General features: G+C 32.5%; 2 protein-coding genes across 2 annotated transcripts; both read left to right on the top strand.

Moving 5' to 3' along the window:
• Positions 1 to 266: 266 nt before the first annotated feature.
• Positions 267 to 4,944, top strand: LOC114402674 (origin of replication complex subunit 4-like). The gene is made up of 16 exons (XM_028365323.1): positions 267 to 400; positions 501 to 591; positions 668 to 724; positions 816 to 863; positions 1,508 to 1,558; positions 1,647 to 1,690; positions 1,766 to 1,829; positions 2,031 to 2,117; positions 2,386 to 2,477; positions 2,556 to 2,637; positions 3,105 to 3,190; positions 3,279 to 3,388; positions 3,590 to 3,682; positions 3,748 to 3,800; positions 3,938 to 4,081; positions 4,722 to 4,944. Exons 1-16 carry the CDS (start codon positions 297 to 299, stop codon positions 4,755 to 4,757), a joined length of 1,242 nt encoding a protein of 413 aa, XP_028221124.1. The 5' UTR covers positions 267 to 296; the 3' UTR covers positions 4,758 to 4,944.
• Positions 4,945 to 8,128: 3,184 nt separating this feature from the next.
• Positions 8,129 to 10,994, top strand: LOC114402999 (palmitoyl-acyl carrier protein thioesterase, chloroplastic-like). The gene is made up of 6 exons (XM_028365708.1): positions 8,129 to 8,785; positions 8,873 to 9,006; positions 9,537 to 9,650; positions 9,736 to 9,904; positions 10,188 to 10,256; positions 10,350 to 10,994. The coding sequence occupies exons 1-6, from the start codon at positions 8,408 to 8,410 to the stop codon at positions 10,683 to 10,685; spliced, it is 1,200 nt and encodes a 399-aa protein (XP_028221509.1). The 5' UTR covers positions 8,129 to 8,407; the 3' UTR covers positions 10,686 to 10,994.
• The last annotated feature ends 1,166 nt before the right edge of the window (positions 10,995 to 12,160 follow it).

The raw sequence follows: 12,160 nt of genomic DNA, 5'->3' as shown, positions 1-12,160 counted from the left end.
TGATTTTTATACTATTATTAAATCATAAATCATCATAATAAATTTATTAATTTTTATAATAATTATGTTAAGATTCATATAAAAATATTTTTTATTACTTTTACAAAGACAGGACATGTACGTTAAACACTTATTTTGTGTCATCAAGAAAGTCTTATTCGGGCTTGAACGAAGCCCATGATGGGTATTGGGCCGCGTTTGGTAGAGAAGAGAAGAAGTTCTTGTATGGTTATTATAAATAATAAATTGGCGCGGTTGTTGTTCCCGCCAAGTGTGTTGCATCTTCGGCGGGCGCAATGGAGCAAGAGAATTACAAAATCAAGGCAGTGAATTTGCTTCGAAGCAGAATCTGTGATCCCAAATTCATCTTCATCAATGAATCTCCAGAAAGCAACCACAGGTCTGAAGTTCTGAACTTCTTCTCACACAGTTAACGTTTCTCCTTTTTATTCAACCAAATCGAAAATCGATGAAATTACTTTACCGATTTCTCATATCAGCAAGCTGAAATTCATGATATCGAGTTCGGTGACGGAGGCGTGCAACAATTCTATTCTTCTTCTCGGTCCCCGCGGCTCTGGCAAGAATGCGGTTTGTTCCTCACTCGCCTCAACCTCATTTTTAAGGGTTTACTCCATTTTCTTTTCACAATGTATTCTCTTGCTAGGTTTTGGAACTTGTCATTCAAGATTTGCTGCAAGAATATCCGGACTCGATCTCAGTGGTATTCACTGCCTTCAAATAATAATAATAATAATAAGTTATGGAATTGGAAGTGTGTTTGTTCTCTCTATTGAGTTATATTTTCTTCGCAGATGAGGTTGAACGGGCTTTTACATAGTGATGACATCTCTGCGTTCAAGGTTGGCATTCCTAAAACCTGCTTGTACTGTTACTAATTGAAACAGCCATGATGTTATTAACTTATTATTGTCGTTTATTTTTTTTTTCCTGATTGTGTAAATTGTTTACTAAAATTGACTTTCCTGGTTGTTTATGTCGACTTACTGCTGAGTGCTGACAATGACGTTAGTCATGTTTTGTTTATAATCAATGCTTCTTATATGGGTAATTTGCCACCCTAGTCAGCTTCTGACACTAATGAAGGAAAATTGGGTTGACATGAGGTCTAGTTGAGTAAATAACTGCAGAAAGGGACAAGTAAATGGAAGATAATCTTCCAGTATGAATTATCTAGGGAGCTTGGAGATTATTCTCCTGAGAGAATGTGGCAATGTTCTTTCTGAATTTTTGTTAAAAGATGTGGAGTAAATCTTTCTCATGTTAAAAACTTGTGAATTTACAACGGAATTGGATGGTGATGGACCAAGCTGTGCAATGCAGCTCAGACTATCTCTGGATATGCAAGAGCAATGAGGTTTTGTTAGGCATATTACAGAATTTCCTAGTCTTGTTATAGAGATTGTTTCAACTGGTAGATTTAGGTTGCACTGCTACCTGTCCTTCTATGGTGTCTCATTTGTTGTTTCAATCAATGATGAAACAGGAAATAGCTAGGCAGTTATGCATGGAGCATCAATTGCTATTCTCAAAAGCGGTAACATGACCTACCTATACAAAATTCATACCATGCATTTACAATTATGGTACAGTGATTCTTTTATCTTGATATGAACCTTCTGCAGGCATCATTTGATGACAACTCCCAATTTATGGTGGCCATGCTAAAGTGAGTAAAAATTTTATTGGTTGAAAAAGGAAAATAATTTGAAGTTCTAAAGCATTTATTATCTTTTTTTTCTAGGGAATGTGGATTAGCACATAAAACAATAATTTTTGTTTTGGATGAGTTTGACCTGTTTGCTCAGGTAAGGCTCCTCTTTCTTTTTCCACTTTGATCATTTCTCAAAAGCTTGTGGTGTAAATTCTGGGTTATAATTGTAGTTATTCTCAACCTCTTACTCTATTTAGTAATACCCTTTGTGGTCTCTGAAATATTTTCTATTAAACATTTTTGGCAACTTTTTTAATCATACATTCACTACTATCTCCATCCTGATTTTTTGCAGGGTAAACAGAGATTACTCTATAGCTTGCTAGATGCAATGCAATCAATAACATCACAGGCTGTTGTACTTGGCATTAGTTGTCGTCTGGTGTGTGCTTTATAGTTATTTCCTTTTTCTTATATAAACTTTCAAGTAGATGTGAATTTTGTCATGTCTGAATTTCTGTATGCGATTGGTTGAGAAAAATATTCCTGTAAATTGATATTGTCTTTGTGATTTACAAATTATTGCTTTTGGATTAAAAGTTTTCCAGTTTGTTTTGCTTGTATAGTTTTTGAGAAAATAATCTATCATTGCATGTGGTGCTTGTAGATAATAAGATAACTTTTACAAATCAAGATAGTCCTCCTTGCAGGATGCAGATCAGCTGTTGGAGAAAAGGGTACGATCCCGTTTTTCACATAGAAAGCTGTTGTTCCTACCACCTTCAATAGAAGATTCACAAAAGTAGGTGGATGGTAATTTCCTTTAGACTGGAACTATGCTGAAGATGATGTTAAATGCACTGCTTGACTTGTCATGTAGGTTACTGATGCACATGCTGACATTACCAATTGATCCAAGCTTTCCACAAGATTATGCTGTTGAATTTAACAGGAAGGTCCAAGTATCCTTTTTTATTGCAAATTATTTTTTATGTTGAGTCTAGTTGATTAGTTGTCCTTCAGAACAAATAGGAGTGCCACCTGTATTAATTTATTCATTTCACAAACCACAAGAATTTGCATGTCTTGTCTACCATATTCTGCATTCACAGAGACTTGATAACTGAATGTTAACCCATAAATTCATAATGCACACATTTTGACATGTTTGTCCAGATGTTAATATTCTTGCTTGTATTTAAGTTAACAAGCTTTGCAGAACAAACTAAGTTGTAAACCATTTCAATTCTTTGCATCTCCATTCACTGCATTTGTGTTTCTGTGAGTAAAGCGATTTCATTTAAAACAGCTTACAGCTAGGTCACTTCCATAAAAACTGTTATGTGTGGAAAATTCAGTTATGCATTTTTCTTGATTAATGAAAATCCACACTTGTCCACCTGGTTAAGAAATCCTTGACAAATTACAGAATATTATAGAAGATAGAGGGTTCCTAGAAACCCTCAATAAATATTTAAATGTTGACTCCTCTGTCAAACATTTACTGAGGTTCTTGTAAGTATTTTTTTCCACGCTTCTGTTTAGCTGTTGAATATCAGATAGACTATCCTCCCAGACTTATGTGAGTTTGATAATTTTCCAGATTCTGTGCAGTCTCTCGTATGGAATTGCAGACTGGGTTCCTGTCTCGGGAGAACTTTGAAATTGCATTTTCAAGTATCCAGAGGCAGCCCAAACTGGAATGTTTAAGAAGTATGGAAATTTTAGATAATTTATAATATGCTCTTCTTTCTGTATTAGAGATGTCACCTCCCTTGTTCTATTTATCTATAAACTGTACCCATTTAATGAGTCTTGGTTTTTCATGTTGGAGTTTTCTCCATGATTCAGTATACTTTCTCTCTTGATGGAGCAATTAATGGCATTTTGGTTATAATTGCAACTTGCAAACAGATTGCTCCATTTTAGAACTTCAAATTTTGGTTTGCATGAAGAGATTGGAAGTTAAAGAGCAAAACTTATGCAACTTCAATTCTGTAATGAAAGGTAATATTCATTGTTTTTCTTTCACTCTATATATTATTCCTTAATGTGCCTGTCATATTTTGCAGAGTATAAAAGCACCCTGACTTCTGAACGTTATGCAAGACATGTCTGCTTAAGGGTGTGTTCATCTGCTTTGGTGATTTTTTTTAGCCAAACGTGTAGTAAATAATAGTTATAATATGTTTCCTACAATCCTACTACCATTTATCCCCAACCCCAAACTTATTTGGTGTTATTTTTACCTTATGTATGCAGGCATTTGAACACCTTATACATCGTGAATTGATATGTTTCACAGACAATAGAGGACAAAGTTTGTCTGTTGAATTTCGTCCTGTAAAGCTTTTAATTTCATCTGCTGAACTACATCAAGGACTAAGAGCAAATAATTCATGCCCTGTAAGTTAACTGACGGAATTAGTCCACCTGTATATTAATTATGTGCCAGATAGAGAAATAAGAATTGCGTGGATTTAACTCATAGGATTGGCGTAGTGGTGTAAGGCTCCATTGTGTTCACATGTGGGGGAAACAATCTATTTAACGGGAGAACTCGTATTCGATTCTCTCCGTATGCAAAATTTTCTTAGCTTAGTGGCAGACACACATCACAAGCGGGATTAGTCTCTGATCCAGTGAGTTAAGAGACATCCGGGGTATCTGACCTAGGACCAAAAAACAGACATGCATGGATTTCGTTGAAGCATTGATTCTTTTAGGTTATTTGTTTTCTAGTTTTCTTTGTTCGTAACTTCTTCCAACATCCATTACGTGTCATATCTGTGACGGTAGGTGATGAGATGAGAGCATAATATATGATATCATCTACCTACATGTTTTGGTTCTAATGGAAGGGGCTTGGATCTCTCATGCATATGATCTTAGGTTCATTTTCAAGATTCACGTGTGCGAAAAGAAAAAAAAAAACTGTTGATAGGAATCTCCACTTTAGTGCTTCACCTATGAGGGGTTAGTCTTATACATAGAATAAGAGAATTCTTTAGAAACCAAAATATTTATTAAATTTCATCTTTTGCAGCCTAAGCTTCTAAACTTAATGGATCGTGAAGGCTAAAACCACTTGAGGGACACGACTGTTCGTGCTTCATGTTAGACTGCATGTGGTACGATTTCAAATTCTGATAAATTCCGCCTGTTTATGAATAAACAAAATGTCTCTTTTGTTTTGTCAACACTTTTTCGTGATTATAATTGGTGTACATGGAAATGACTTTAATTTATTTATTTTTATTCATGTCTTCTGAGCAGACAATTTTCAGTATTTGTTATATATTTTTTATCCGGATATACGCCATTACATAATTAGTAGATTACAAATCAAGCACTATTCATGTATTATCACCTCATTAAATGAATTTGTTTATAACAATTTGTTTATACATCATTGAAGTCTGTGTAAAACTTCTGTATATTGATAGTATATCAAGAATTCAAGATTAAGTTTTTCATAGTTTAACTTTGATGTATGGACAATGTAAACAAATTTAACTATTTAATAATATGGTATCACAACATTTAATAAATTTAACAACTCAAGTATTATTTCATTACATTAATAATGCATACAAGTTTGGCTTTAGACACCCTATGTTGCTAGTTAAGGTTTATTTTCTCAGCCGTTTACTGAATAATTCCGGAGGGAGAGATAAGACATCAATTCCACGTGAATTCTAATTTGGAAAATGCAAATATAGCTGAGGAATAAAATAAAGAAATGGACACAGTATTCTGAAATAATGTATAACTAATACTTCATAAATGAGTTAAGTAAAATGTTTGGTAAAGCTCATTTGTTTTACTAAATAATTAAGTTTTAACTTAGCTTTAGGTTCAATTATAGCAAATTATAGAATTTGGGAAGTTGTGCACTGATGAGAGATCGAGCAGGGTATTGAATTTAGAAGGAATGAGTCTGATACGCAGATTCAATTTCAGTTCGTTATATAGACTGTGCCTCTGTATGACTTATTCATTTCTTCTCGTCTCGTCTATTGTTATTGAAGAGTTGGAAATAAGGATGTATGTGGATGAATATATAAAAAATTAAATATTCTTTTTATAAATAGTTATATGATATATAAGAAATTAAAATATAAACAAGCGTGATAATATTAATATATATATATATATATATATATATATATATATATATATACATTTTTATTGATTAAAATTTGGTAAAAATTATAACATAGAAAACAATTATTAAATAAAATGTAGACTCACAGATTTGTGATTTTAATGAGTAGAAAGTATGTTGAAAATGTTGACAAAAACACATCTCATGATAATGATGAGAGAACACGCTATAAACTTAAAAAGACACCACCTTAAAGAAAATAGGAAAATATCACAAAGAGAACACACCAATGCTTCGACCTTTCATTAATTACAAAATTTCTCATTCAGCGGCCAAAGTTATTGCAACGGAGCCATCAAACTTCAAAATTTCCAATTACTACTGCCTCAAATTAACCCTCGCAATTCAAGAAGGCTCGTTTTATTCCTAATGTTTACTGCTTTCTCAATACTAGTATAATATTTTCAAGAAGGCTCGTTTTGAAAATATCAGTGATCATGACGGCAAACATTTCCAAAAGACTTCTATAATGTGTCCCAAAGCATTATTTTTGTTCCCTATATTCCTATATTACTTTACTAAAACAAATAAATTTTACAGTGTTGATTTTGTGAATGAATTATATCTAATGGAAGATAACTAGAAAAGTGATAAATGTTTAAATAAATAAACAATCTTAGAAAGAAGGAAAAACCACACAATATGCATTTCTATTTTTTATTAAGCTTTTGTCATGTTTTTATCTACACACTTATCTTTTTTTTTTGTCACAATTAAACTCTTAACTTAATTTATTGTAATTATGTATTATTTCAAAAATTCCATTATAATTAATTTATAAAGTGCCCTTACAACAATTAAAGTGAAAGACAACTTAAAAAAAAATTTAAAATTACAAATTCAAATAAGTTACCGAGTATGGTCCAAAAAAAAGTTACCGAGTAGAATAATGGGCAAAACAAGCTTAAAAGGATATTTTTTTTTCTAAATTATTAAATGAAAATAAATTTTAAATAAATACTCAAAAAAAGGTAAGTCATACGGTATCTCACGACTTTCGACTTCAACGTCGTAAATCATTTTATAATTTTTTTTTCTTTTCCATTGAAATCATAAAAAAAAATTATCACTTCTTAATTTTTTTAAAATTTGATTTGAAGTTGCAAATAATTATTTACGAATTTAAAGTCATAAATAATTTTATTTAAATTAATATTTTATTTTTAGCTTTATTTAATATTTTCATATTATTTTATTTAATATTTTTTATATTTTGTATATTGTTTTTATTTAATTTTTTTATATTTTTAATTAAATAAAATATAAAAAGCAAAAATATATATAAAAATATTAAATAAATTTAAAAATGAAAATATTAATTTAAAAATTAAATTACCGTCGTTAGCCCTAGAATAATGTTTTGGCATTTGTTGTCCACTCTTTAGCATCCCATCCAGTGACTTTATGGTTTATTTGTGCTAACGAAAATGTTCCCCTCCATTTGTCACATTAGTAAATGTTAATCTTTATGGGCTATCATGCTCAGAAAAGTTCAAGCAAGCAAATCAATTATACTAACTAAATTTGAATTATTTCCTTGAGCCTCTCCACGTGCAGCAATAGTAATGCATTTACTATTGCCCAAACTGTAAAGCATGATGAGAACAGACCAAACAATAAATGACATCTATACAAGTCCTTGCCTGAATGAACTGCACAGACCAACTAAGTTGGCATCAGTGTGGAAACTGGAAACCCTCAACAAATTCTCAGTTTGATTTTCTCTTTGTTCTTGTCATAATCTTTAATATTCCTAACTACCAACAGAAAACATAGTAATTCCAAAAAAATGTTCGGTTTCTTCCACGCAACCTTCCTAAGGATTTCAGGATTTTTCAATTAGAAACTTCCATTACTTAAACTTTTCTCCTCGGAAGCAACATTCGTTTCTCTTGGCTTCCTTGCAGCCACAACACAAGACTAGTAGTACCAAACCTCTAACATGAGAAACCTAGACAACAGTGTACTTTTCAACAAAAGGAGCTCTGAATTCATTCTCTTATTGGCTGATGTCAACTTCTAGGGGAGGCGTTTGCTTTTTTCTTCTTTTATACTAAGCACTATTATGTCTATAGCTGGCCAATTCTTTAAGTCCTACCCTCAGTAATAATGAGTTTATGATGTCAAGCTAGTACTCCACCTAGTGAAATCCTCACAGATAATTTAAAATCTTCCAATGCTATCTAATCTTCTTACACAGTAGTTGAAAAACAATAAATTTTACTATTTTATGTTCACTTTTGCATTTAACAACATTGCTGATTCCAAAAACCCTCAAAATTGCCTGACACAAACTAAACATACTTTTGTCTACTCTACCCGATCGATCAGAACTAGGGCGTTTCCTTTCTCAGATGGGACAACAAAAAGTTAGTTCCGCAGCAAACACCAAAATCTCTTTGATAAGTCAGCTGAAACTCAAGGTTCACTTATTTGTCTCTCAGAGTTCCAAGTCCTGCTTTGTTAACATCGTCTATTGTTAAACTATAAAAAAGTTTTATAACCCATTTTTCTCTTCCAACCTCTCTCCTTCTAAGGTGCTGTTCCACTTTGTAAGGAACAAAATGAGAACAATGGCTGCAACTTTCTCATATCCAGCCTCTACCTACTTTGTAAGGTGTTGTTCCATGAGAGAAAACCATGACCAGGTTAACCACCAAATGAACAGCAGCATCAGAACTAATGGGAGTTTTAGGTCCCCGGTTAAAGTTGAGTCACTAAGCCAAACAGCTTCAACCATCACCACTCTTGGTCAAGCTGTTACAATTGGTGAAAATGGTCTGCGCCAAAACATCCCAACAAAGAAGCAATTGGTTGATCCTCATCGACAAGGGCTCATCATTGAAGGTGGAGTTGGTTATAGACAGACTGTTGTCATTAGGTCCTATGAAGTTGGAGCTGATAAAACAGCCACACTTGAGAGCATCCTCAATCTTCTTCAGGTGATTATAATCATTTAACCAAAGTTTTACTTCACAAAAAGCACAAGGGCTTCATTGTTTTGTTGCTAAATGCAATCTTATGTGCAGGAAACAGCATTAAACCATGTTTGGATGTCTGGACTGCTCAGTGATGGGTTTGGAGCAACACATGGAATGGTGAGGAACAATCTCATTTGGGTTGTCTCAAGAATGCAAGTTCTGATTGATTACTATCCCATCTGGTAAAGTCCATTTCCATCATGATTATTTCAACGAGGACATTAATGAATATGAACATTTGTACCCTTAAAAATAATTTTCTTTTTTTGTTGGAATACACAAATCAAATTTAAAAAACTCAACTTGCTTGATACAATTCTTGTCATAATTGTTGTACTATTTATTGATGGTTTTCCTAGAAATTTTCTCCATATGCAAGAACTTTTGTCCTGTACTCTTTTGGCAGCAGAAAGCTACAAAAATCTACCTCTTCTAATAGAGTTACATGTTGACAAAGACATGCATAGAATTTCACTAAAATATTCCGTATTTAGATCCATCATGGGCCATAGCCATCCCAAACACAATAAACAAAGTAAGTAATAAGCACATTATCATAGTCAGAATAAGTTGTGATGGGCATAATCGTAGCAAATTTTCTGAAGACTTGTAACAATTTTAAGGAAATGAAATTTTAGTTTCACTAGCATATAGTTAAATCATCATGGCATGACAAAACCATAATAACTAGAAAGAATTTAACTTGTGTCAGGGGAGAGGTGGTTGAAATTGACACATGGGTTGGAGCATCAGGCAAGAATGGAATGCGGCGGGATTGGCTGATAAGAAGCCAAGCCACAGGCCACATTTTTGCACGTGCAACAAGGTATGTACTATATACATGTATTGCACAGTCTTTCCAACAATTTTCAAATTTTCCACTGTGCTGAATGTAATAAGCCATAAAACAGCACGTGGGTAATGATGAACCGCAAAACAAGACGTCTCTCCAAAATGCCAGAAGAGGTGAGAGCAGAGGTTTCACCTTGGTTTATTGAGAAGCAAGCAATAAAGGAAGATGTTCAAGAAAAAATAGTCAAATTAGACAAAGAGGCAAAATACATGAATTCTGACTTGAAGGTATATATATGCCTTTACTTTATATGTCAGTGTAAAAATGTGTAATCAATCAGAAATCATAATAAATATGACTTGTAAGATAGTTGTTTTAAAAATACAAAAACTTCACTATTTATCATATATAATAATTTGTGACTGAATGATAGTATAAAAAACTCTTACATTGTCAATGCATATACTATTTACTCTTTACTCTATGTATTACAGTTAAATTACTGCTGACTCTGCCACAGCACAAAGAATGTACACAATTATTGACTTTGTGCCCCTCTCCACTTTGCAGCCCAAGAGAAGTGATTTGGACATGAACCAACATGTTAATAATGTGAAGTATGTAAGATGGATGCTAGAGGTAAATTGCAAGAATTTATCTACTCAATACTCATTAGGGTCATCATGAATGTCATTGTTAACTCTCAAATTCTATTGTTGATTGCTTCTACAGACCATCCCAGACCAAATTCTAGAGGAGCACCAATTATCTGGTATCACACTAGAGTACAGAAGGGAATGTGGAAGCTCAGATATAGTTCAATCACTGTGTGAACCTGAGGAGGATGAAATACTTCATGGTGTGGTAGAACCAGATTACTGCACAAATCTTCTCAATGGGTTATCATCAGATATTATAAATGGTAGTGGAGTCCTAACTTGCCTTGAGAAGAGGCCATTAAGGTATACACACCTTCTACAAACCAAAGGAGAGAAACAAAACGACGAAATTGTCAGAGGAAGGACTACATGGAAGAGGAAGATTTCTACAATGCCATTTTCCACTTAGACCTAGTAAGATTCATATGTGGACTGGGAAGGAACAAATGTTAGCATATTCTCTGGTGTACCACACAAGAAATTCTTGGTCTAAACGAAAACGATATGATGGGAAAAAGACAACCAGGAAGCGTTTGGAGAAAAAACTATACACGTAACAATTCCAATGAAAGTGTAAGTTATGAATATGCTTCTTATTTAATTTATGAAATCAATATAAAATGTGATTATTTAGTTGTAGTAAATTGTATCTATGGGGGCAAACTATATTATGATTTAATTTAAAATGAAAAATGTTTTCCAACATATTGAAGTAAAAGTGAATTTTAATAAAGTAATGTAAGAGCACCTCCTCCATCATAGGTTGCTCTTGAAAAAGCAAAAGTAGGAGAGCGAGATGAAAAGTAAACGTGAAAACAATGAAGAGCAACCCCACATGAACATGTCAAAGCACCCGATGTTGCAGTAAGGTGTTTTTTTTGCACTTTTTTAATAGGTCCCATGGTATCTTTTTATTAATTATTCAAGTGTATATTGTCTTTTATTTTATCTAAATTACGCAACGAACACCCCATTTTTGGGTGCATGGAGTGGAAAGAGTGATAGGAAAAAAAAAAGGAAAAAGAGAAGAAATAACATGTGACAAATTATTGAATGGGAAAGGAAGACTGGAAAGACACAGATGGGAAGACAATAAGGTAAAAAAATGAAAAAGAAAATAAGTATATTTATATTTATTCTTTGTTTATTCACTATTGTTTCTTGACGATAAGAAAAAAAGAAAATTGTTTTTTACTTTATAAAAAAAACTTGTGATAAAGAAACGATTTTTGTAATAAAATAATAAATAGCAAGCACGTACTTAGTCAAAAGCAGCACTACATGTACGCAATTATTACATACGCCATAACACACTAGAAAATATCTTCTGGCCTAAACCATGTGGAAGATCAACTGAAAATTAATCTCACTTGAATAATGTGGTGATGTCTTGAAGAAATGTATTCAATTATGCATTATTGCATCAGTATATTTACCGACTTTTAAAACTATTTTCATTAAGTAGTAAACAAATGTGTCATTTGCAGTCATTTTTATATTATATAGATCAAATTACAGCAATATTCTATGAAATTTCATGTAATTACATAAGTATTTTATGTTTTTTTTAATCATTACTTTCATCTCTCTTGTAGGGGATGTTAGTGTAAGATTTAAAAGAGTGTTAGTATAATATTTTCAAATATATAAAGAAGTGTTCGTGTAATATTTTAAAACTTAAAGAGATTAGTATAGGAAAATTAAAAAAAAAAGTGAAATTATGTGTAATTACACAAAATCTCAAGGGGTATTGCTATGATTTATTCTATCATATATTATAAAATCTGAAACTTTTAGTAATACCGCAAATGTTTGTCTATTAATCAAGCATCAGTTTGTAGTTATGTAAATAGATAAAACTCGATATCCTAAACATAATTAATG

Source organism: Glycine soja, chromosome 20 (assembly GCF_004193775.1).
Source record: "Glycine soja cultivar W05 chromosome 20, ASM419377v2, whole genome shotgun sequence".
Taxonomy (NCBI): Eukaryota; Viridiplantae; Streptophyta; class Magnoliopsida; order Fabales; family Fabaceae; genus Glycine; species Glycine soja.
This window is presented reverse-complemented; position numbering and strand designations above follow the sequence as displayed.

Excerpts from the sequence above, each read along its gene's own strand:
- LOC114402674 (XM_028365323.1), top strand. The coding sequence starts at position 297 with ATGGAGCAAGAGAATTACAAAATCAAGGCAGTGAATTTGCTTCGAAGC. Across the intron at positions 1,559-1,646 it reads AATTGCTATTCTCAAAAGCG|GCATCATTTGATGACAACTC; the intron begins GTAACATGACCT and ends AACCTTCTGCAG. Across the intron at positions 4,082-4,721 it reads GAGCAAATAATTCATGCCCT|CCTAAGCTTCTAAACTTAAT; the intron begins GTAAGTTAACTG and ends CATCTTTTGCAG.
- LOC114402999 (XM_028365708.1), top strand. The coding sequence starts at position 8,408 with ATGAGAACAATGGCTGCAACTTTCTCATATCCAGCCTCTACCTACTTT. Across the intron at positions 9,007-9,536 it reads ATTGATTACTATCCCATCTG|GGGAGAGGTGGTTGAAATTG; the intron begins GTAAAGTCCATT and ends AACTTGTGTCAG. Across the intron at positions 10,257-10,349 it reads ATGTAAGATGGATGCTAGAG|ACCATCCCAGACCAAATTCT; the intron begins GTAAATTGCAAG and ends TTGCTTCTACAG.